General features: G+C 39.9%; 1 protein-coding gene across 3 annotated transcripts in view; it reads left to right on the top strand.

The window, feature by feature from the left end:
- The first annotated feature begins 473 nt into the window (after window positions 1-473).
- LOC149223933 (exocyst complex component SEC15A-like) overlaps window positions 474-25536 on the top strand; it is a 47350-nt gene continuing 22287 nt past the window's right edge. For 2 of the 3 annotated variants that reach the window (XR_016249495.1, XR_016249496.1), the window contains exons 1-2: window positions 475-884; window positions 1034-3619. Coding sequence is in view for 1 of the 3 variants with exons in the window: in XM_089385974.1 (XP_089242100.1) it covers window positions 1233-3608 (2376 nt within the window). In the remaining 2 variants the exon portion in view is untranslated. Of the gene's footprint in view, window positions 885-1033; window positions 3620-4018; window positions 4363-25536 lie in introns of those variants that run through there. The other variant, XM_089385974.1, reaches the window with a different exon arrangement.

Here is a 25536-nt window from a genome sequence, read left to right as displayed (position 1 = left end):
AATTGCTTTATAATATTTTTAATTAAACAAACCAAACATATATATTTATTTTGTTTTTATTATATTTTAAAATTATATATATATATATTAATTTTAAAAAAGACCCACAAACATATTTACACATCTCTCATTCATACTAGTATGTAAAATGAGAAATAAACCTCTCAAATCAATAATAATAATCTAATTTTAAAATCATTGTAATCTAATTACAAAATCAAACTTATTTATTCTTAAAACACAAATAATTTAATATTTAAAATTTATAAAAATATAACTATTCCACACCCTGTAATTTTTAAAATATAACTTTTTACAATATATCTGACTAAATTAATTTAAAATTTTACAACGAAATAACCCTACAAAATGAGGCTAATTTTTCAAAAAGTCACATCATTGAATAATCATCTAAATCCACGAATTTGTAAGATAGTTACACACTGGAAATTTGTGACGTATACTGTGACATTCCAACTCAATATCTTGAAAAAATCAAAGAGAAAAGAACGAAAAATACTCGGTTTTCTATTTCTCCGTGTGTTAGTTCGAAATGATCAAATTTGCTTCATGATTCTTTCCCCAAAAATAATTGTTTTCTCAAGCTGTCACATTTGGCATCAGCATTTTTTGATCGGCGAAGCAACCACGGTGATCATGGATTCATAACCAAACCAACAGACCACCAAATGTTGGAAGGTGCCAGGTGGGTAAACCAGAGAGGGGAGGAATAGGGGTATTTAGTGGAGTGGCCGCTGGAATCTCTGACATTGCTATAAAAACAGGTGGATGCGCCAGGTTACGGGTTCGAATTCTGCGTACGGTATACTCTACCCATCACAGTAAAAAAAACCAGAAACAGATCTACCCAAATGGAGATCCAGGTAACAGTTAATTGTTCTCACCTCACTGATGATAGAATGCGGTTTTATTCATTACAAACTCATTAATGCATTGTTTGAACTTTGAATGAAATATATCTAATGAAGAATGAATTCCTGTTTTGTGATTTTTTTACCTATTTTCCATTCAGCTACAAGGGGGAGTGATGTTTGGGGTTTTTAATGGAAAATCCTTGAATTTTCTGAACCGGCATCGATGATCAATTAACCCATTCAGATATGAGGGCGAGGGATGTTTGGGGCTTTTAATAGGAAACTATTGAATTTTCTGGACCAGAATCGATGACCAGTTGACCCTTTTTAGGATTAAGATTATGCACATAAGATAAAATGCAGACTAAAACCAAGAGGAGAGGCGTGGTAGAGAATGGCGGTGACAAAGGGGAGGAATTAGCCTTAGCCTCTGCAATCGGTAATGGAGAAGATTTGGGTTCAATCATTAGACAAGCATTTGAGGTTGGGAAGCCAGAATCTCTATTGCAACAGCTCAAATATTTTGTCAAGAAAAAAGAGATTGAAATAGAGGACTTATGTAAAGTTCATTATGAGGAATTCATCCATGCAGTGGATGAGCTCCGTGGGGTTTTAGTAGACGCGGATGAGTTAAAGAATGGGCTAGCCAATGAGAATTATCAGCTTCAAGAAGTGGGTAATTCTCTCCTGGCTAAAGTTGAAGAGCTTCTAGAGGCTTATGCGATTAAGAAGAACTTAACAGAAGCGATCCAGTCATCGAAAATCTGTGCACAGGCCATGGAGTTGTGTGTGAAATGCAACCAACATGTTATAAATGATAGTTACTACCCCGCATTGAAAACTTTAGACTCGATAGAAAGAGATTACTTGCATAGAATTCCGGCCAAGGCGCTCCAGCAAATGCTAGAAAAGAAGATCCCTGAAATCAAATCCCACATCGAGAAAAGAGTGAACAAGGAATTCAATGATTGGCTAGTGAAGATTAGGAGTACTGCTAAAGAAATTGGTCAGTTGGCAATCGGGCAAGCTTCTTCAGCTCGGCAGAGAGAAGAGGAGCTGCGAGGCCGGCAAAAGCAAGCAGAGGAACAGAGCAGGTCAGGTGTAAGGGAATGTGTATATGCTTTAGACACGGAGGATACGGAAGATGCTGATTCTGTTTTGAAATTCGACATCACTCCAGTTTATAGGGCACACCATATCCAGACTTGTCTTGGGCTCCAAGACCAGTTCCGGGATTACTACTATACAAATCGTCAGCTGCAGCTTAATTCAGATTTGCAAATCTCATCAGTGCAGCCTTTTCTAGAATCACATCAGTTTTTCTTTGCTCAGATTGCTGGGTTTTTCATAGTAGAAGACTGTGTTTTGAGGATGGCTGGAGGATTAATCTCCACTCCCCAGGTGGAAATAATGTGGGATACAGCTGTAGCAAAGATGAGCTATATTTTAGAGGATCAGTTTTCGCGTATGCAGGTTGCAAGCCATCTTCTGCTTATCAAGGACTATGTGAGTCTACTTGGTGTGACTTTGAGAAGATATGGCTACCAGGTGGGTCCTTTGCTTGATATTTTGGACAAGAACAGAGATAAATATCATGAACTTCTTCTCAATGAATGCAGAAAACAGATCAATGATGTCCTTGCTAATGACAAATACGAGCAGATGGTGATGAAAAAAGAGTATGAGTACAACATGAACGTGTTGGCATTCCATTTACAGACATCAGATATCATGCCTGCTTTCCCCTACATTGCACCGTTTTCTGCCACAGTGCCTGATTGTTGTCGTATTGTGAGGTCTTTCATAGAGGATTCTGTGAGCTATCTGTCCTATGGAGGTCACATGGACTTCTACGATGTTGTGAAGAAGTATCTAGACAAGCTTTTGATCAATGTTATGAATGAGGCTTTACTCAAATTGATCAACATTTCCACGCTGGGGGTATCTCATGCCATGCAGATTGCTGCCAATATGACAGTTTTGGAGCGAGCTTGTGACTTTTTTATGCAGCATGCTGCCCAACTTTGTGGCATTCCTATGCGCTTGGCAGAAAGGCCACATGCTGCATTGTCTGCTCGAACTGTCTTGAAGAATTCTCAAGATGCTGCACATGAAGCGATGCTGAGGCTAGTCAAGTCTAAGGTGGATGAGTTTATGTTGCTAACTGACAACATCAATTGGAACCCAGATGAAGTTCCACAAAATGGCAATGAGTATCTAAATGAGGTGGTAATTTACTTGGAAACGTTGGTTTCTACAGCACAGCAAATATTACCATTGGATGCTTTGGAGAAGGTAGGAAGGGGGGTGTTGAAGCACATATCAGACTGCCTCATGGTGACACTTATGAGGGACAATGTCAAAAGATTCAATATAAATGCTATAATGGGTATTGATAATGATTTAAGAGTGCTAGAGTCCTTTGCTGAGGAGAGATTCCACAGCACTGGCTTGAGTGAGCTTCAGGGTGCTACAAGTTTGAAGGACTGCTTGGCAGAAGTGCGGCAGCTGGTTAATCTTTTATTGAGCAACCAGCCAGAGAACTTCATGAACCCTGTTATAAGGGAGAAACACTACAATGCTTTGGATTATAGAAAGGTTGCAGTGATTTCTGAGAAATTCAGAGATGCGCCTGAAAGGCTATTTGGAAGCTTGGGGGGTAGGAATTTAAAGCAAAATCCCAGAAAGAAGTCCATGGATACTTTAGTAAGGAGATTGAAAGATTTCAACTGACAGATTCAATGGTATGTTTCAAGTCACTACTGGAAACACTGGATATCTAATTTCTTTTCATGCCCTTGTGTCATTTGATTAAAAGCTGTTTAGGTGTTACAGGTTTATAGCAATATGCTTTCTGTTTCTCAGAGCGTTTAGGAAAAATACAATTTGTTGTATGGAGTATTTGTCTAGCTACAAAAGTTAAAAACCTCGGTAAAATCAACAGATTAGCCCATGAGACTGGTGAATTATATCATTAATAAAGAAATTCTCTCTGATCTACTATGTCATGTGCAATATTGTTTTGCCCCTTGCCCTTTATGTTTTTACTTCCCATTTTATATGTATTTGTCTTACATGCATAAAAACCTCCTTGCTTATGATGGCCCTTTGATTATGGTCCTGAATCAATTTCTGCATGGCAGATCTGTGAAGTGCAGTCAACAAGTATCTTCAAGCAATGAAACTGAGCATCGAGAATGCCTATAATTTGTTAAAATATGTGTAAACTTGGAGAAATTAACCATTTTATGGTGTAAATTGAAAGAAGGTGCATAAATACAAAAGATACTCTAGAAACCTCTCACCAAAGAGGAGGCAATGGTTCTTGAATAAGGCTTGACTGGACACTGAATTTGGGATGCTTGAAATCTATATTTGTATTTTTTAGAGGGGAAAAGGTGGGGAGTCTCTATTGGTAGAACATAGCTATGGAAGCTATATCACTTCCAAGCACAAGATTTGCAACTTAGTTCAGTGCTGAACAAAATCCTCGAAGCTTCTCTCTTCAGGAGTGTTGCTTTGCCTAGCCTTACCTAACCAACAGTATTATTTGTCAGGTATCTTTCAGTCTCAGATTCTATTGCGTCTTAACATTCTAAGTTTGTATTTAATACCTTGTAATAATAATTGGTATTTGAGATGATATAAAAAAGATAGAAAATTAAATTTTAATGATGATGCTGTTATATGTATAAGGTCATGATTGTCGGGAAAGGGCTATAATGACTACATATACAGTCCCCTGGACTGTGGTAAATCACCATCCAACTTACAATAATCAGTTAGTTTATAAAAACAATGTCCAATGTGGACACTTGTAGGATACAATGATATATGAAAGTGTTTTTAAAATGAAGGTTGTGATTTTGAAATTTCAGGGGTAAGGCAGCGGAACCCCATCTGCTATCTAGTCTACCAATTTCACATCTCTTCTTTCTCAGTCTTAAAATGTGCAGATTTACCTGTTTCCCTTTCACTGTTACCCGTCCTTACTTTTCTCTGTGACAAGCAACTTATGCTGCCCATCTGTGCCTTGTTGCACCTCTCTTGTCTCTGCCCTCATGCCCCTGTTGCATATATCCCATTCCCACTTAGTATTAACAAGGTAAATACCGACCCATTTAGCTCAAGATCAGGAAAGTACCTTTGGTAAAGATCATCAGAATCTTCTTTGAGTGAGCAGCAACTGGTACATAATTGTTGCTTTCTATTCTAATTTCACTGCTCTCCCTTACTGTTACCACCATTCTCCACTGTTTTTGAGCTGGCCCAGGTTCTCACTTATTAGCAGGCCTTCACATGCCACACTCGAAGAGGGTTTTGTGGGGTTCTGATAAGAATAGAACACCTCCTGCTCCACTAGGCCTGGGTTTCCTGAAGGCCCGATTTGAAAATTCACATGGTTTTGTTTTGTTAATGACCAAGTTAGAAATCTGTCTAGGCTGTCTTGGCTTTTCCACCTGTAGGAAGTACTTGCATGCTGCCTAGATTTTATACGACCACGACTGATGTGATAGCTTTCTCATGGAAAATAATGGAATTCCTGGTCATCCACAGTGCCCAAAGAACGAAGAAAAGTATGGAGTGATGGGTCTTTTCAACCTCGTTATTATCCAACCTTGTACTGAAGTAATGCTATTGTGTAATATACCCAATTTGTGAGTATGGAAATCACTAAGGAGTTTTGCCCAATTTTGGTAATATTAATTAAAAAGGGGGTGAATATTATTTTTGGAGAAAGGCAGCCAATATTATCTTCTAAAAGAATGACAGCAAATATTATTTTATTGGAGAATAGCAGAAAATTATTCTTTTATTGGAGAATGATGGTAAATTATTATTTTATTTTATTAAAATGATGACAAAAAGTCACTTAGTGGAAAGTGGTCCCCACCAATATAATAATATTAAAAAGGTGCCTAGAAGCACGGGGGAGATTTTATAAAAGGAGGATGGACTCATTTGTTGATCATTCGATTCCTATCATATCTCCTTGACATTGAAAAGAAACTCAAGTGGGTTTCAAACTTAAGGGTTTCAAGTGAAACTTTACGTTGATTTCGGTGGGCTTCAAGTGCCACCCTAGTTAGTTCTCGGCGAAGATCACTTCAGGTCTTCCATTTGTGTTTATTGCAGGGTCATACAATATTCAAGAGGCCGAGTTTATTCTCTTTCAAGAGAGCCGAATTCCAAAGGTCTGGAGGTTCGATTTCTGAAGACATTTGTCAAGCACAAGTTGCACAAATTAAAGGAAAGAATTCTCTGCCCAGAAATTCAAAGGTCGAGCAGACTTGTTTAAAGGCCAAATTATTTTGATTAGAGGCTGAGTTATTCAAGCTAAGGAAGGGATCGATTTGCAAGTTGTGCCAAGAAGGGCATATTCATAACATCTATTGGAGAAGTGGAGCTGATGCATACACCCATTATTGGAAGCCAATTTGTAGGTGAATGTTTCAGTGGTCTGCATGCCAAATATGGGGCCATATTACTGATCTCAGGAAAGGCCGAGTTCATCTCTTGCTTGCTGGTCGAACTGCTGTAAGGAGAAGGATTGAGTTCAGTGTAGTAGGGGACGAGTTTGCATCCTTCTTGGTTGAGGGCCGAGTTGCACTCTTGTTGGCTGAGTTTGCTTCTGTTCATGGTCACCTCATTCTCCTGACACAGGGACACGAAGGACACGAGGATTCGAGTGTCGGACACGTACACGTTAACCCATTTATATATATATATATATATATATATATATATTAGATATTTCTTACACAAATTCTCATTCATTACACAAATTCATTGATTCAAACATAGATCTTCATTTAGATGTAAGTTTTACAAAATTACAAAGTAACATTATGCATACAAATACAATTTTGACATAATACATATTCATCAATGATCCAATAGGAGAAAGACAAGGTATTGTAGTTTTCTCATTAATTCATCAAAATCAAAATGTGTTACATAGGTAGTAGCAATGCCAATGGCAAATAGAAATAGCAAATACAAGCCTCAAGGCAATAGGTAGCTCATGAGTCATCAATCCTCATCATCAAAATCAACATCACTGTACTCATCATGATGGTCATCACTGCTCTCCTTTCCTGCATCCTCCTCCTTTGTATCCATTGTCATCTCTGCGTTTGCTCGTGTGGAGGATGACCCTTCTACAATATCACCATCATCAAAAGTGACAGGCTTTAGCACCAGCTCATTAAGATCCATGTTGGCCAATGCCAACTCATCACTGTTGTCCAAACCCATATCATCAGGAAAGACATCTCACATCTTTGTATTTCCCTTCAACCACTCATACCTCTGCCTGTAAATAAGATGAAGGTTGGTGTGCACATACACCATTGTCTCTACCCTGGACTGCTCAAGCCTGCTCTTCTTGACACTATACAAATTCCCATATGTGCACCAATTCCTCTCGCAACAAGATGATGAAGTTACCTGAGAGAGGAGCCTCATGGCTAACTGCTGTAGAAGAGGGCTTGTTGCCCCATGAGTTGCCCACCAAGAATAGGGCTTCTTAGCCCCCTCTCTCTAATCACATCATATCCTGCAAATCGACCAGTGCCAGTGGAAAAATCTGCAAAGGTATCCTCCACCTCATCAAGGGATGCTCTATCATGAAAAATCCGCCTCAATGCATCTTTCCTCCCTTGTGAATTTCACCATCCATGTGAGGAGGGAATTTGCAGGAAGGTCCACCATTCAGCCACTCATGGTTGTAGTATTTTGGGTTAATGACTGAGCCAAACAATGTAAAGGTGTGCAATTCTTGCCCCATCTGTTGACAAGAATATCCTGTATGGTGGTGAAGAAGGCCTATGATGATGTCTCATATTCGAGGCACTCGCTTTGTAAAATAATTCTCCTCACAGACTCAATCATGGAATCTCATCCCTCATAAACCTCTCCTAGGATGGGTTGGTCTGTATTTGCAAATTGAAGCAAAGAAATGATAGGGCCCATGATCTGAATAAGTAGATCTACCCTCTCCCACCAAGCATCATCTAACACTGTGTCCTTCACTCTTTTTGAGGCTGCTTGATCTGCCTTTCTCCAAAAAAACCAAAACTCTGAAATAACCATGGCCCCAAAAGCGGTCTTGACCTCCCTCAACCTCTTCAACATGATGAATGAAGAGGCAAACCGTGTATCCACAATCTTCAACAATGATAGATTGGTGTACTCCTTGTAGATAGTGAGGGCATTTGTATGATTTTGTACAAAGTTGCGGATATGCCGTGCATCCTCAATAATGCTTCCAATCCAAAGCACATCAGAAGCAATAGATTTAAGTGCTAAATTCAAAGAATGGACAATGCAAGGTGTCCAAAATATTTGTGGATATTTAGCTTCCACAATCATGCCAGTAGCCTTGCAAACAGGTGCATTATCTATAATGATTTGCACACAAGAATCAACACATACATATTCGATAACATTAATAAACAACTCACTCATATATTGTGCATCTTTGTAATGTCCAAGTGCATCCACTGATTTCAAGAAAACTGGACCATTCAAGGAAGACACCATGAAGTTGATGAGTGGGTGGTGTGTTGGATTTGTCCATCCATCAAAAACAATGCTAACCTCAGATGTTGGCCATGTTGATTTAATAGGCTCAAACATTTTGTCCACCTATTTCTTTGCCTTTGTCAACAATGTGGTTCTAAGCTTCTCTAATCTAGGAGGTACATACCTTGATGGACCCCCTTGAGTTAGAGCTTGACACATCTCAATAAATAAAGGTGAGTGTGCAATATTAAAGGATATGAAGTTCTGATAGAAAAAAATGCAATGGTGAGATCAAACTCTTCATGTTTCTCTTTCTTAAAAATCTTGTCCATTGGACCAAGTGCCATTGCCTTTCTTTTTGCTGCTTGTCCCCCACCAGAACTCTCAAATGGAAATTTGTTGCTACTTTTCCTCAAGAATGGAAGGGGATCATCATTCTTGTTTTTTTTAGATGTTGCAGCGACCTTTGCCATACCAACATTGGCCTCTTTTTCCATTTCTTTCCTCTTAGCTAAAGACACCTGTGTACATGCTGCAATTCCACAACTTGGTAAAGCCAACAAATGAGCTTTCACACGGTAATATGTGCTCATGAAATGATTGTTGCAATAGTTGCATTTCCAAGCAACATTGCCTCCTCCCTTCATCTTGCTGCCTGGCCCTTGCTCTCTTGTGACATATTTCCACAAGGGATATTTGTTATCTTGAGGCTGCTGTCTTCCCTCAACATTTGAAGCTGCTGTTGCAGCCCCACTTCCAATAGAGGGAACACTTGCAGATCTTGATGAAATTGGAACAGGAGGGGCATCTCTAATGGGGACATTCTTCCCCTTCCTTTGCCCCTTCCCTGCTGCCCTTGATTGAGCCATGAATGCTATAAAAAAATAAAGAAAAAATGCACAAATTTGTAAAAAAAATGCACATGCAAACTGTTGTAATAAAAATGCAAAAAAAATAGAGACAAAATACACTTACCTGTTGCTTGAATCACCTCCAAAATGCTCCCATGCCCTTTTCCCTTCACTCTCTCACACCCATAACAAACCTGTAGCAAGAGAAAATGAGAAATGTGATGTTAGAATGGTCCAAGTCCGCCTTTTATGGCCGCGCGACAGTCCAAAAACCGAGACGTGTATCGGAATCGGGACACGATCAGACACGATTCGGAGGACATGTGTCCCATAGAATCGTGTCTTATCGTGTCCCGGGACATGATCAAACACGATCTGGAGGACGTGTCCCATCGAATCGTGTCTGATTCGCCTAATTCAGAGCAAAAGGGGGCCTAGGCACGAATCCCGTTTCTTAATGCTGCATTAACTCCCATTATTTATGGAAAAGGGGCTAGCCACGTGTTTGTGATGTAAAAGACTCTCTATTGTAACTCTAGTTAATAGTTGACGTAGTCAAAATTAACCATTGGTAGGCTATTGGGCTGTGTTATGACCGGGCCACCACGAGGAAGAGGCATTCCATTCTTTCGAGAGCATTTTGTTCCATAGCTGAGTAAAGATAGCCAAGAGAGATAGGAGGTAGAGCACACAGAGGATCTGTGCACTGTAGCAGCCCATGGGCCACAAACATTACTTTTTTGTATCTACAGCCATATTTCCAGACAGAGAAAGAGAGCGAAGCGACCTCACCTTTCCAGTTGGGTTTTTCTCCTGAAACTTGAAAGGGTTTCCTAGAGACTATATCTTGTGTCTTATGTGTGTGGGGGCTTATTTTGTCGTTCTCTACTTTTCTGCATTAAATCTACAGATCTTAAAGTTTATTAAACTGTAATAGTGTACAATTTCAGTATTTTAATATTTTATTATCAGATCTGTTGTGACGAACTGTCTAGTGAAAGGGTTTCCTAGAGACTATATCTTGTGTCTTATGTGTGTGGGGGCTTATTTTGTCGTTCTCTACTTTTCTGCATTAAATCTACAGATCTTAAAGTTTATTAAACTGTAATAGTGTACAATTTCAGTATTTTAATATTTTATTATCAGATCTGTTGTGACGAACTGTCTAGTGGAATAGCCACGAGAGTTTACAGATCATTTACATCCTTGGTTTAGGGTCAAGTTGCACACTTGTTGGCTGAGTTTGCTTCTGTTCATGGTCACATATATTCCCGGGCTTGCAGGCCCAGTTATTACTCTTGTGTGGTTGAGTTTAGTGTTGATAAAAAGGGCAGAGAACTGATATCATATGGCTGAGTTTACTCTTTAATGCTGGACATGAGCACGTGAAGTATCTATGAGCTGAGTTTGTCCTTTGCTGGTCCGTGTTTGCCTACTTAAAGGGCTGAGTTCTCCCTTGCTACAGAGAGTTGAGCCTGTGGAATTTCTTGTGGGCTGTGGAGCTAATATTGTGGCTTATTTCTGCATCAAGACAAGGGGATGAGTGCTGGTTGGTTCAGTGGACTGAATAGACAACAATTTTGTGGGACTGATATCCCAGTGGGAAGGGGTTGATTTCATGGTTATCCTGGAGCTGATATCTGAAGACTATACTGCTGGTGCTATTCTTTTATGTGACTGATATATTAAAGTCTGCATTATCAAAAGTTAAAACAAGTCCTAGGTTCCTCTTCATCATTTCTGACCTCTGTAAGCTTTGTTAAAACAGTAATAAAGTGGCTGAATATTGCTAGAACTGTGTTATTGTAAATCTGGGTTGTTTCAAGTAGAGATTTGACTGCTGTAATAAATATAAACCAGAATGACTGTTCCTGAGTTGAATGCAGTAGCATTTTGCGATGTTACCGGATCTGCTGGTCGAGGGTCCAGGATCCACGGATCCGTGTATCCGATCCGGATCCGGATCCTGCTAGAACCGGCAAAAATACGCCTTAGTCCGGAGGATCCATGAAATTCGGAATCGTATCCGGACGCCCAGAAACGGATCCCGATGACAGAGCCGGATCCTTCACAAAAAATCAACGGATTTCAAAAATTAAAAGCCGGTTTTTAAAATTCAGGTTTTGTCTTGTCTTGATTTGTGTCTTGGTCAGCCACAACAGCGAAGCAGTGAAGCAACAGCGGAGGAGGAAGCGACAGTGAAGAGGCAGCGACGGTTTGTAAGTTGACTGCAACGGTGAAGGCACAAGTTTGTAGAGCTTTGAGAGCAGGTGAGCTTTGTAACTTGGCAACAACCGTTAATGGACAAAACGTCAACTTCTTCCTCATCCAACTTGGCGGCAACCGTTCATGGACAAAACATCAACTTCTTCCTCATCGTCGTTGATAGGAAAGAAAATCCGGCGATATTATATTCATTGCTTGAGAGTATTGTAATTTACAAAGCGTCTTACAGAATGGTGTTCAGAAAGACTCGAATATTATGTTATGTTATTATTCTAATTAACTCGAGTATTGTAATTAAATTATGTGTAATTATAGAAATATAAAATAATGTGTAAATATAATTAAATTATAATGTTATTATGTGTAATTAGAGAAATATAACATAATGTGTAAATATTTTTAACTTAGAATGAGACTCGAGAGTATTATAATTCAATTATAATGTTACTTAGAGACTAGCTTTGGATTGATGTTTCTATCCAATATTATAATATTACATTTTCTACCTGTTACATTAAAATATTATAATTATATATAAAATTTATTAACATTAACATTAAAATATTAAATTTGTATGTTAAATTTTTTGAAATTCTAAAATATTATTATATTTTTTTGTACTGGACGTATCCTTGCCGTATCCGGATTTTGGATTTTAAAAAATCTAGCGAATCCAGATCCGGATCCGCATCCGTATCCAAATCCTGGTAACTTAGGCATTTTGTTGTTCTGAATGGTTTTGTGGTAAATCTCGAGTATTGTGCATACCTCACTTGTTAAATTTATTAAAGTGTACCTACAGTCAGTGGTTCATGAACTGTTTGACAAAATGACAAGCTGAAACTTTACACAAAACAGAAAAACTCAGTAAAAAGTCAAAGATATTCCTAGAAGGTATCTTACATATTGACAGCTGACCAAACTTATTCTGTGTAAGAACGGGTGAGGAAGAGGTGGGTCACATTCCTTGCTTCGTACAGAAAACACAAATCCTTGGTCCCTGTCATGGTCTTATTTGTAAGTTGTCCCAGGTTAGGATGCAGCTGTGTAAGATGAACTGCAAGTTTTGATTTATGAGGAGCTTGGTGTTTCCACAATATGTGTTGTTACCACATGTCGTCCTCTGCTTGAATAACTAACTCTCTTGTAACCTAAGGAGACCTCCTGTTTTGTTTGGTGACCAAAATAAGGGGTCATTATGATCCTTCATTCTGATCATTGTCTCCACAAACTTTCATCTGTTAACATTCATTCCTCTGTCCCTTTGCCTACCAGAGGTAGTTGCTCTGCATTTTTTCACCCAGTCTCCCATATGCCATGCTGATCCCTGTCCTAAACATCTGCAAGATATTGACAGTTTCTGGTATGAAGATGGTGAGCGAGGTTTTGATAATGCGTTTGTGTGAGAGCATCCAATCCATGGCTCTGCCCCCAATTGTACCCTTTGTCCATTTCCTATTAGCCAAGCTAGCTGGTCTCAATGAGGTGATATCTGTCATTAGAGTCTTACATGCAATTGATCCTCCTTTTCCATGATTCGATGGATTTCTAATCCATTCCTCTGTGCTGCCTGGATCTATGTGTTTCTTTCTCGTTACCTCCTGCTAAAGATCGTCTGTAGATATAATTCTCAAAACACCTTTGACAGCTAGTGCTTTGAAGAAGATGTTTAGGTTCTTCAAACCCCATCCTCCCGCTGATTTTGTTTGGCTATTCTTTGCCAATTAACCAAAGAGATAATTGATTTCTCCTTCTTCGTAGACCATATGTACCTAAAGGGGTTCTCCCTGATTTTATTGGGAATTTGAGCCAAAGACATCCATTAGAACAGGGGTTGCTTCCATGACGTTCTTTAAGAGTGTTAGCATGCCTCCAATAAGATAATTTTATTAGTGTCCAATAAATGACCACAAAGGTAAGTTATTGGGACTAAAGGATATTTCCATTGTGAGTACAATGTGGAAGTGCAGAAGCAGCTCCTAGGTAATGCTGAAGGTAAGATAAAGAAAGAAAAAGAAAAAGTGCAGCCTAGATAAGTGCCTAGCTGAGCTAATCACTAGGTCTAAGTAAAGCAAAAGCCAAAATATATATAATAGTGTCATAGGTGTAGTGAATACAAAGTGACAGTTTGAGACTGGATGCCTTCGCACTGATCAAGAAAGAGCAAAGTCTCTTGATCTCAATCTCTGAGGGCAAAAGGTGACCAGTGTTGATTTTGCAAGTGCAATATATACAAACACTAATTTTTGAAAACTGATAATTGCTTCCAATGATGTAGATATTCTTTTAGCACTTTCAGTTTATCATTAAGCAACTACACTTCAGAAATTCAACCAAAAGCAATAGGACAATAGAGATCACAATGCACAAAGATAACAAAAGATTTACCTTGGGAAAATCCACTTGGGGAAAAGCCCCACAACCTTTTCCTTAGAGAAATTTTTTAGTTCAATAAGAGATAACCCAATTCTTTTAGTCAAATATGATGGTCAAACTGACTAACAATACAATGGTCAAACTTGGTCAAGTTGCCCTCTTGTCAAGTTTCCAATCAGCTCAACAAACTCGACCCTGCTGCCCATAAGCTGCTGCCAGAAATTTCGAACCTGCTGCCCAGAAACTACCTAGAAACCACACATGCAAAGCTGCAGAAGAAGGGTTTCACACGTGCAAGGTAGAGAGAGAAAGCTAGAGATGTCTTCGTCCTTTGTCTTCTTCTCCTTTGCTTAGATGCATAGAAGATGTCTTGTTGTTGTGTGATCCGAATTTTGTCTTATGGAGGAGGACGAGTGGAGTATATATAGTGTTCTGGCTAGCATGAATGAGTGTCTCTTTATGTAATATCCCTTTCGGGATTTTTCTGGTATTTTTTCTGAGAATTTTATTTATAAAATTTTATGCCGACATTTTTGCCAAATACCCACGAAATTGCCACAAGATGCACTAGTAAATAGCAACCCAAAAATTATACAAGCACGGAAAATACATTGACAATTTGCAGAAATAAACCCAGAAACTCAAATAACATCAGAAAATGCAGCGCAAGAAATGACCCAGCTTTGTTTATTATAATATAGCATGCAGAGTACAACTATAAATATTTGAGACAAAATAGGAAAGTTGATAGCTAAGTGGACCTCCAAATATGCTACTGATACGCTGATCTTAATCTCTCAAAACTCCACAACTATTGCACTCCCCCTCCAACAACAACCACCATTGAGTCCACTGAAAGACGATGAGGCACCAATTGAGGACTTGATTGATCCTCACTCCAATATTCCTGAAGCTCCATGAAACTCCTAGATGAAGTCTCATCAAGAGGGTTGGGTTTTCATCCAACACTGAACAACGTACCTGAGGGTTTCTGTTAAAATTAGCAACTAGGGCCAAACTCCACATGGGTCATCTTATTTATGACAACTGATATTTTTCTTGGATTCCTCTCTTTGAGAGGTGTAGGATTGATCTAAAGATCATCCGATTTTGAGATGTACAAATGAAGTTATGAATTTATTTTGATTATGGTCAAATTGTCAAGGTCGGCCAGCAAACTTATGTAGGATCAAAAGCCCAACAGTCACGTCTATTCATCCTCTACGTTGCATATAAATAGAATGTGACTTAGCCTCATTTGGACACACTCATCTTCACACTTCTCTCTCTCTCTCTCCTCATTGATTGGGTACGGATTTCTAGGCCTCTCTCTCTCCACACATTCGAAATTTCAAGAGGCCGAAATTTCAGGAGACTGAATTTCTGGATAGTTTGACCAAGTGTTGACTGTAGCTAGGGCTGACTGCAGGTGGGCTGTTTAACTAGACTTTGATTGCGCTGAATTTGATTGTTTTGAGGGTTGTTTTATCTTGCAGTTTGGAGGCCGAAGTTGACTGAAGTTGTCCAAATCTTTTGAGGGTCAAATCTGCTCTGTTGACCAACGTTGACTTTTCTGGTTAGGGCTCTTTTGCTGCTGCTATAAATTGTCAGAATTTGCAAATTGTACTATATCTCTCTGCTGAACTTTTGAAGACTAAAAGAAGATTTAATCAATGGTTTCCCCACATTGGGGTTTGTCCATAGCTAGTGCCACATCTTGTGTCCTCTTGTCTTGGCTTTTCTTCTACTGTTTATGTTTATGTTCTATATGAATTTTACTATCATGTTGATGTGATTGCTAAACTGGATATTGACATTGGGCTAATAAAGAAATTGAAGTAAAATTGCTCTAAAGCATAGAACATACCATTGTTGCCTAAAAGTAACATGGTATCAAAGCTGAGGTGAAGACAAAGCCCAAGCAAGAGTGAAAGAGCAATCATCAAAGACAGTTGGACAAGGACAAAAGGTTCAATGGGTTCCTCATCCTACTTCCCCGCTGAAGAGAAGCTCCATGATAAATCTGACTATCATGGATGGAAGATGTCTCTTGATTTAACCTTGGAAGAAAAAGAAGTGATGGACTATTTGTAGGGTAAAATCCTTGAATCTCCTTCAAATGCACTGGCTGCTGCGAAGACCAAGTACAATAGGGCTAAAGTCAAAGCAAAAAAGATTATCAAGGATTCCATTGACAAGCATCTGGTGACCTACATCTCCGAATTGAAGACCTCCAAGGAGATCTACGACAGGTTGGTCGGCATGTTCAAAGTTAGTAATGCTAATCAAATTCTATTTCTCAAGAATAAGTTGAAGGATATTAAGAAGGGCAAGGACGAGGATATTCAATCCTATTTCTTGAGGATTACTGAGATCAAGAATGATCTACTCTCGATTGGAGAAGTCATTCCTGACAGGGAACTTACTCTCACCACCCTTGGAGGACTCCCACTTGAGCAGTATGTATTTAGAACCACTGTCCTTAACAATGATCAAATTCCGGGGTTTGAAGAATTGATGTCGAGATGCAATCAAGAAGAAACAAGAATGGTGGAGCAAGAAATGCCTTCTAATAGAAGCAACCCCACTACATTCTCCACTCATGCCAAAAGGAGAAATAATGTAGGGTCTAAAGGTCATTTTCATGGAAAACTTGGATCTAAGGGAGGAGGGAAGGGCAGGTGCTTTGTTTGCAATAAGTTTGGCCACTATGCAAGGGAGTGTCCAAAGAGAAGGGACACATTGCATGATGATGATCACAATCATTCCAAGGGCAACTTCAAGAACAACGATCAAAGGAATGGCAGGTCCAATGGCAAAGGAAAAAGGAATGCGGGACATCAAGGAAATGGTCGACCCTATAAGAAATCAAGGAATTCCAGGTATGATTAATCCAATGTTGTTAACAATAAGCAATAATAGTACTATCTTATATCGAGCCTTTCCACTGCCTCTCCTCCGGACACTTTGGGAAATTGGCTGATTGATAGTGGTCCTCAAGGCACTTCATCGGATACAAGGAAGCCCTCTCTAATCTGAGAGAAAAGGAGACAAACTTGGAGATCATCCTAGGAGACGATGCCACCTATCCTGTGAAGGGAGTACGGAATGTTACCCTTCAATTGAATCAAGGTAACACTATTCATTTGGATGCATCGTGTACTACCGTACTCCCTGTGCTAGGGTGATCGATATTGATATGGGATCAATTTGAACTGACTTCGGGTCAGTAAGAGTGGTATGAGACACTCTCTTTTGATTGGAACTGACCTCAGGTCAGTAAGAGTGGTATGACACACTCTCCTTTGATTGGGACTGACTTCGGGTTAGTAGAGAATGGTATGATACATTGTCGATCACTTCTTCTTCTTCATAGTTCAGCAGAGCAAAGTAGTGCATTGATGGCAGAGATAGTACAGATTGGCAGATGGATTAGCAGATGGAGTTCTCTCTAGTTGAGAGGGAGTGTTAAAATTGGAAACTAGGACCAAACTCCACATGGGTCATCTTCTTTATGACAACTGATATTTTTCCTGGATTCCTCTCTTCGAGAAGTGTAGGATTGATCTAAATATCATCCAATTCTAACATGTACAAATGAAGTTATGAATTTATTTTGATTATGGTCAAATTGTTCAGGTCGGCCAACAAACTTATGTAGACTTAGAAGCCCAACAGTCACGTCTATTCATCCTCTACGTTGCATATAAATAGAAGGTGACTTAGCCTCATTTGGACACACTCATCTTCACACTTCTCTCTCTCTCCTCATTGATTAGGTACGGATTTCTGGGCCTCTCTCTCCACATGTCCGAAATTTCAGGAGAGTGAAATTTCAAGAGGCCGAAATTTCAAGAGAGCAAAATTTCAAGAGGCTGAAATTTCAGGAGGCCGGAAGTTTAGGAGACCGAATTTTTGGGTGGTTTGACCAAGTGTTGACCAACGTTGACTGCAGCTAGGGTTGACCGCAGGTGGGTTGTTTAACCAAACTTTGACTGGCCTGAATTTGATTGTTTTGAGGGCTGTTTTATCTTGCTGTTTGGAGGCCGAAGTTGATTGAAGTTGATCGAATCTTTTGAGGGTCAAATTTGCCCTGTTAACCAACGTTGAATTTTCTGGTTAGCACTCTTTTCCTGCTGTTATAAATTGTCAGAATTTGTAAATTGTACTATGATCTATCTCTCTCTGTTGAACTATTGAAGACTAAAAGAAGATTTAAATAAGGGTTTCCCCACAATGGGGTTTGTCCCTGGTTGGTGCCACATCTTGTGTCCTATTGTCTTGGCTTGTCTTCTACTGTTTATGTTTATGTTCTATGATCTATCTACATTTTACTATCATGTTGATGTGATTGCTAAACTGGATATTGATATTGGGCTAATAAAGAAATTGATATTGATTGCTCTAAAGCATAGAACATACCATTGTTGCCTAAAATTAATAGTTTTCGTTTTGGGGCCACCACCAATAAAGTAGAGAACTGGGTTCTCAACCTCTCATACAAGAAGAAATGTCAAATCTAAGAGGGCTGCTCCCTGAAAGTACTTTAGCTCTGCCAGCTGCCTGTGCATCTACCCACACCTCATTAGTGGGTCGACCCAAATATGGATGCACCACCATCTCCAACAACTCCTCCCTCCTCTGATCGGAAACACCACGCTCCTGCTGTCTACTAGCCTCTTGCAAAACTACCCTGTCAACCTCCAACATCTCCTGAGGACAAGTGTCTGTAATTACTGCCACCTTGCTAGCTCTCTGTACATCTGTCTGCTCCTCATCAATCACTGACCCCAAGGGTGGCTGCTCATCCTCCATCACGGGCTCAATATGATCCTCCAACTGGCTCTCCCCAAGAGGCTCATCAGGCATACTGTGCACACCATCCTCCTCAACTGACTCATGCTTCACCATATCTTGCTCATGCTGAATCATCACTGGTGACTCATCATCTTGAATGTCTCCCAGAGGGTCCACTGACTTCTCACCATATACACCCGAATATAAATCTGGCCCGTTGTCAACAATTCCACATGGCCCATGCTCCGAAGAGGCATCCTGGTATGAACCCGTGGACTCTTCCAAAGAAGAATCCTCACCCTGAAAGTCAGAAGGAATCTCCTCCTGCTCTACCTTTATGTCGTCTCCTCAGTGTTACTCAAGCGTGAGTGGCCAGGTTCCCAAGGTCCCTTGCAGATGAAGAAAAGTACCTTCCTCCTTAGCTCATTTTTGCTGCATGATCCACCAAACTTGAATAACTCCTCCCTAGTCAACTATCTTTTGCACAACCCAATGTTCTGCTCAACCAACCTTTCGGTTAGTTCATAAGCAGCAGGTGAGACTAGTTGTTCTCTCCTCCAAATGGTCAACAATCTAGTCCGCAATCTTTTGCAAATGGCATCATGACTTACCATACATGAAGACAAAATAGACTGCATGTGTGCTATGACTGTGTCAGGATGATGTTTCCTAATGTTGAAGAAGCATTGGAATTTGGAACATTTGCACCTCATCAGTGGGTCGACCCAAATATGGATGCACCACCATTTCCAACAACTTCTCCCTCCTCTGATCGGAAACACCACGCTCCTACCGTCTCCTAGTGTAGTATACCTAGGGGGGATAGTATGAGGTACAGAGGGAGGTACCCAAGGGAATAATGTAATAATGAGATGGGCCATAATTAATAAATAAAATGGTTAACCCGTATCATGTAAAGGACCACAAGTAGTTTGCAATAATGTGATAAACCCATGGTATTAGATATATGGTATTGAGAGAACCATGGTAATGACCCATGATATTGTATATATGAATCCTATATAGAGGCTAGAGACTCCCCATTGAGAGATGTCAAGGAATATTGTATGGACAAACATATGGCTTGTGGAGTGTTCACCTTCCTTAAGGAGTGATTGTATGGTGTTACCCTACTTCAAGGGTTTGATCAATAAAGAGAAGAATTTTCATGTTATATTATTGGGTCGATCTTGTTATTTCTGGTTATATTTATATATTTTATATATTTTCAGGTCAAATCTATTACAAGTGGTATTAGAGCATTTTCTTGGGCAAAGCAGAGTTTTTTATTTATTTTTATATTTATTATTATTATTATTTTAATTTTTTGTAGGAATTTTTTGGGGTGGCGAGTTTGCAGATCAGATCTGTAACTTCTGGTGCAAAATTTGAAGAAACAAATTGCAGATCTGGATTCTTTGCGAAAAAATACCCAATTTCAAAAAAAAAATCGGCCGAATCGAAGTCTGGATGAGGGAGATATCGCTGATTTAAAAATTAGCTGTGTTGCAATTTTTTTTTGATGAAAATTCGTGGATGGCGGATCTCCAGTTAATTTTTATTGTTTTTGTGGGGAATTTTGAGAAACTAATTGCAAATCTGAGATCCTCTTGAAAAATTATCCAATTTCAAAAAAAAATTTGGTCGAGTCGGAGTCCGGATGAGGGAAATATCGTTGATTCAAAATCAACTCTTTTTTCAAAAATTTTTGGTGACGATGGGACAACTGCAATGCAAATTTGAACTCCAGAGTGCCTAGATCAGGATTTTTATTCCATTTTCGAAATCAGGTCGTAATAAAGATTTTGAACAATATTGACTAAACTGTGGCCATTATAAATTTTCGCCAAGTAAGTGATTTTTTTTCAAAACCCTCTTCATGGCTTCTAGCAAGATTTTTTTTACAAGAAACGATAGTGGTCCTATTATTGAAGAATTCATAAAAAGACAAAAGTGGTTATGGCCAAAACATTGGAAATGTTTCGTAGTGGCTAATTTTAATGATGAGGCGACCACATGGTGGGAATCACTTAACATAATGAAGTGGTTAACCCTGCCCGATGAAGAATTTGAAAAATTCTTTTTAGATAAATGGTCTTATGCTGGAAAACAAGATAATGAGAAACATGTGGGGTTATTTTCTACTGGTATCTCCTTATGATATGTTCATGGATATATTCAGAAGGAGAAGATCATTGTGTCTATAAATCCTAGTTGCAAGCAAAATCTTTTAAATGTTAATTTGGCAAAAAATTTGCAAGTTCCAGCAAAATTTGAAGATTTCTATGGATAAGTATGTATTGCATTATGATTTTTATGCTTTAGATATGGATAATGTGGATGTTGTTTTGGGATACCCTTGGATGGAGTCTATTGGTACTATCAACATTAATGTGCAGAAAAAATTCCTGAAGCTCTGGTATAAAAAGAAGAAAATTACATTACATGATATTTCCATCAATAAACAGGTAGAGTCCAAGGAGGCTGAAGTAGAAGATGTTCCAGGGATTGACACATCAGATGGGGAATCCGTGGTTGAAGTAATAGTGGAAGGTAAGAAACAACAACAGATGCCACAACATGTACCAGATAACAATAAGGCTCCATTAGGTGGTGAATTCAAGAAAGATACACCATTGGTTAAAACTTCAACATATCACCACCCACATCACCTAGCAAGAAAACAACCAACACGATGGCAACGATTTAGCAACAAGGACAACAACCCTCGCACGACAGATAGAGAGGTGTGAAGATCCAACCATAGCACATCAACACAGAGGAACCGCCAGTATCAACTTCCATCTCAAGCGAGCGAGGCACGAGCTAGATCAAGGGTTCATCTTTCTCTTGGATGGCTAGATGCACGTGCATGGTACGAGTGGACTACTCTTTTGAGTAGATTTTATTATTTGTGTTTTTTTTATGTTTCTGGGACAAAACATGTTTAAGGGGGGTGGAGTGTAGTATACCTAGGGGGGATATTATGGGGTACAGAGGGAGGTATTCAAGGGAATAATGTAATAATGGGATGGGCCATAGTAATAAATAAAGTGGTTAACCCGTATCATGTAAGAGACTACAAGTAGTTAGCAATAAGGGGATAAGCCCATGGTATTAGATATATGGTATTGAGAGAACCATGGTAATGACCCATGACATTGTATGTATGAATCCTATATAGAGGCTAGAGACTCCCCATTGAGAGATATCAAGGAATATTATATGAACAAGCATATGGCTTGTGGAGTGTTCTTGTTCCTTAAGGAGTGAGTGTATGGTGTTGCCCTACCCTAAGTATACTACAATTAGCCTCTTGCAAAACTACCCTGTCAACCTCCAACATCTCCTGAGGACAAGTGTCTGTAATTACTGCCACCTTGCTAGCTGCTTGCACATCTGTCCGCTCCTCATCATTCGCTGACCCCAAGGGTGGTTGCTCATCCTCCATCACGGGCTCAATATGATCCTCCAACTAGCTCTCCCCAAGAGTTTCATTAGGGATACTGTGCACATCATCCGCCTCAACTGACTCATGCTCCACCATATCTTGCTCATGCTGAATCATCACTGGTGACTCATCATCCTAAATGTCTCCCATAGGGTCCACTAACTTCTCACCATACACACCCGAATATAAATCTGGCCTGCTGTCAACAACTCCACATGGCCCATGATGCTCTTGAGAGGCATCCTGGTATGAACCCGTGGACTCGTCCAAAGAAGAATCCTCACCCTGAAAGTCAGAAGGAATCTCCTCCTTCTCTACCTCTGTCATCTCCTCAATGTTACTCAAGCATGAGTGCCCAGGTCCCCAAGGTCCCTTGCAGATGAAGAAAAGTCCCTTCCTCCTTGGCTCATTTTTGCTACATGATCCACTAAATTTGAGCAACTCCTCCCTAGTCAACTGTCTTCTGAACAACCCAATGTTCTGCTCAACCAACCTTTCGGTTAGTTCATAAGCAGTGGGTGAGACCAATTGTTCTCTTCTCCAAATGGTCAACAATATAGTCCGCAATCTTTTGCAAATGGCATCATGGCTTCCCATACATGAGGACAAAATGAACTGCATGTGTACTATGACTGTGTCAGGATGATGTTTCTTAATGCTGAAGAAGCATTGGAATTTGGAACATCTACACCTCATCAGTGGGTCGGCCCAAATATGGATGTACCACCATGTCCAACAACTCCCTCCCTCCACTGATCGGAAACTCCTCCCTCTTGCCGTCTACTAGCCTCCTTCAAAACTACCCTGTCAACCTCCAACATCTTTTAAGGACAAATGTCTGTAATTACTGCCACCCTACTAGCTGTCTGTACATCTGTCTGCTCCTCATCAATGGCTGACCCCAAGGGTGGCTGCTCATCCTCCATCACGGGCTCAATATGATCCTCCAACTGGCTCTCCCAGAGAGGCTCATCAGGCATACTGTGCACATCCTACTCCTCAGTTGACACATGCTCCACCATATGCTGCTCATGCTGAATCATCACTGGTGACTCATCATCTTGAATGTCTCCCATAAGGTCCACTGACTGCTCACCATACACATCCAAATATGTATCTGGCTTATTGTCAACAATCCCACATGACTCATGCTCCTCAGAGGCATCCTCGTATGAACCCATGGACTCGTCCAAAGAAGAATCCTCACCCTGAAAGTCAGAAGGAATCTCCTCCTGCTCTACCTCTGTCATCTCCTCAGTGTCACTCAAGCATGAGTGGTCAGGTCCCCAAGGTCCCTTGCAGATGAAGCAAAGTCCCTTCCTCCTCAACTCATTCTTGCTGCATGATCCACCAAACTTGAGCAGCTCCTCCTTGGTCAATTGTCTTCTGAACAACCCAATGTTCTGCTCAACCAACCTTTTGGCTAGTTCATAAGCAGCAGGTGAGACCAGTTGTTCTCTCCTCCAAATGGTCAACAATCTAGTCCGCAATCTTCTGCAAATGGCATCATGGCTTCCCATACATGAGGACAAAATGGACTGCATGTGTGCTATGACTGTGTCAGGATGATGTTTCCTAATGCTGAAGAAGCATTGGAACATCTACAGGATCAGGTCATCACACTCCAAATCAAGCATGATGTCATAAGATCTAACCAGGGCCATGGCTTCTAGAATCTCAAGCTTCTTCCCAAAAGTAGGACCCTCACTGTTATCCAAATCCTGAAAGGTCTCTACTATCAGTCTGAAGACTCTCCTCATTATGTCATCACTGTAAGGAGGTATAGGTGCGGTCAACATTATGATACTGTTGAGACAGGAGGCAACTAGAAGTGTGACCCCTTCACAAGGGTACTCCAAGAACTTGTTTTGTATTAGGGCAAACATAGCTGGTTTTAGGGCCCAAATTAGTTTCTTCCCCTCTAACTGGTGTACTTTGGAAAGAAGTGCATCCAGTTCTTCTAGTTTGAAAAGAGCTTTCATCGTGATCCTCATTTGTTTCAAATCTGTCCCAAGTTAAAAAATTGTGTTCCAATTCGTGCTCTTCTTGTGGCTACCCTCGCTGTAGCATAAAAAGTATCCCCTTGGAAAGGGATTGGTTGATGGTTGCTGCTAGTTTATTAAGGGCTTTTGTGAAGGTCTCATCCATGTTTAATGATGACAAGTACAATGATGATGAGATCATTGTTTTTTGGGTTTGTTGAATTTCTCAGTGAAGTGTTTTGACAAACAGTTTCATGACAAACTACTGTAGGTGTTGTTATCACTCTATGATTTCCCTACACTGAGAAAGGAATCCTAGAGGTAACTACAAACCACTTCTAGGTTAGAATCTAGTCTGTCTGACCTCGAGAGGGCTCTCTCACTTAGGTCACTCAACAAATAGGATATTAAGCTAGGTAAATAGGCTCAATGAAGTTTGATTTTCAATGGTCTGTTGATGAGGAAAGGGGCAGATCCATTGGGCATGGAGCTATGTTAAATCAACTTATTTTTTGTCTAGTGATAGGAGGGAAAAGAGAGGATTGTTTCCACAGGGGCAAGGTAGGCAACTTTGGTGGTGGTTTTAGATTAAATTGTTGTGGAAGGTGAAGGAAGAAAAAGTGAAGGACACTAGTGCATCAAACAATAGATGAATTCTAAAATGTTGTTCTAAAGCTAAAAAACATTAATAACTTGGAAAACTACTCAGAGCATCATTAAAGATGAATTCTGAATCAATCATATGGTTTTTCCCGAGAAAGAAAGATGTACATTAAAGGGACGAAAAACACATAAGATTTTCATGGGCATGGGCATGGACACACGAAAGGGACTGGGATTTTCGTTGTATTAGGGCTAATTGCTGCATGCATTTACTGCTCAAATTTGTGGAATTTGTCTCTATTCCATCTCTCAATGTATGGGCCATGTAATATGAGCGAAATGTCCTAGGGGGCAATTCTATCAAAGAATTTGACCTTGATAAGGCATTCCTTTTGCACATCGAAGTATAAAAGCTGCAAGGTTGCTCCTTCTTGACCTAGAAGGCAAGCGAAGTGACCTTGAGGCCTCTTTGACTAGGAACCAAGAAATCCTACTCATATTCATCATAGACTCCATTTTCCCAATGATTAAGGCACTGATCTACCAAGGGTGGTCACTAAAACTCATATTCCTTCACCTCCTTTCAGGTCTAGGCAAGTTGGGGTAGCTAGGGCATCATTTTCCCGACAAGCTAGATATAAAAGCTTTCGATCTCCTCGGGTCTCCTGTGCTGGCCTTTCCTCAAGCTCTCCTCCGATTTTGAAGCCATTTCGATGGTGGAGTTGGGAGAAAAGCCAAGCCCTAGCTTCAGGATCGAAACTTGCCCTGCCATCCCCAAGGCAAGTACCTCATAGGGTCAAAACAACACCTTCAAGTGAAAATTCTTTCTTTGACCCTTTCCCCTCCTT

Source organism: Pinus tabuliformis, chromosome Q (assembly GCF_031772625.1).
Source record: "Pinus tabuliformis cultivar Carrire ecotype Pingquan chromosome Q, CPIR1, whole genome shotgun sequence".
Classification (NCBI taxonomy): Eukaryota; Viridiplantae; Streptophyta; class Pinopsida; order Pinales; family Pinaceae; genus Pinus; species Pinus tabuliformis.
Note: the sequence above shows the minus strand (reverse complement) of the source record. Positions and strands in the feature narration are given on the sequence as shown.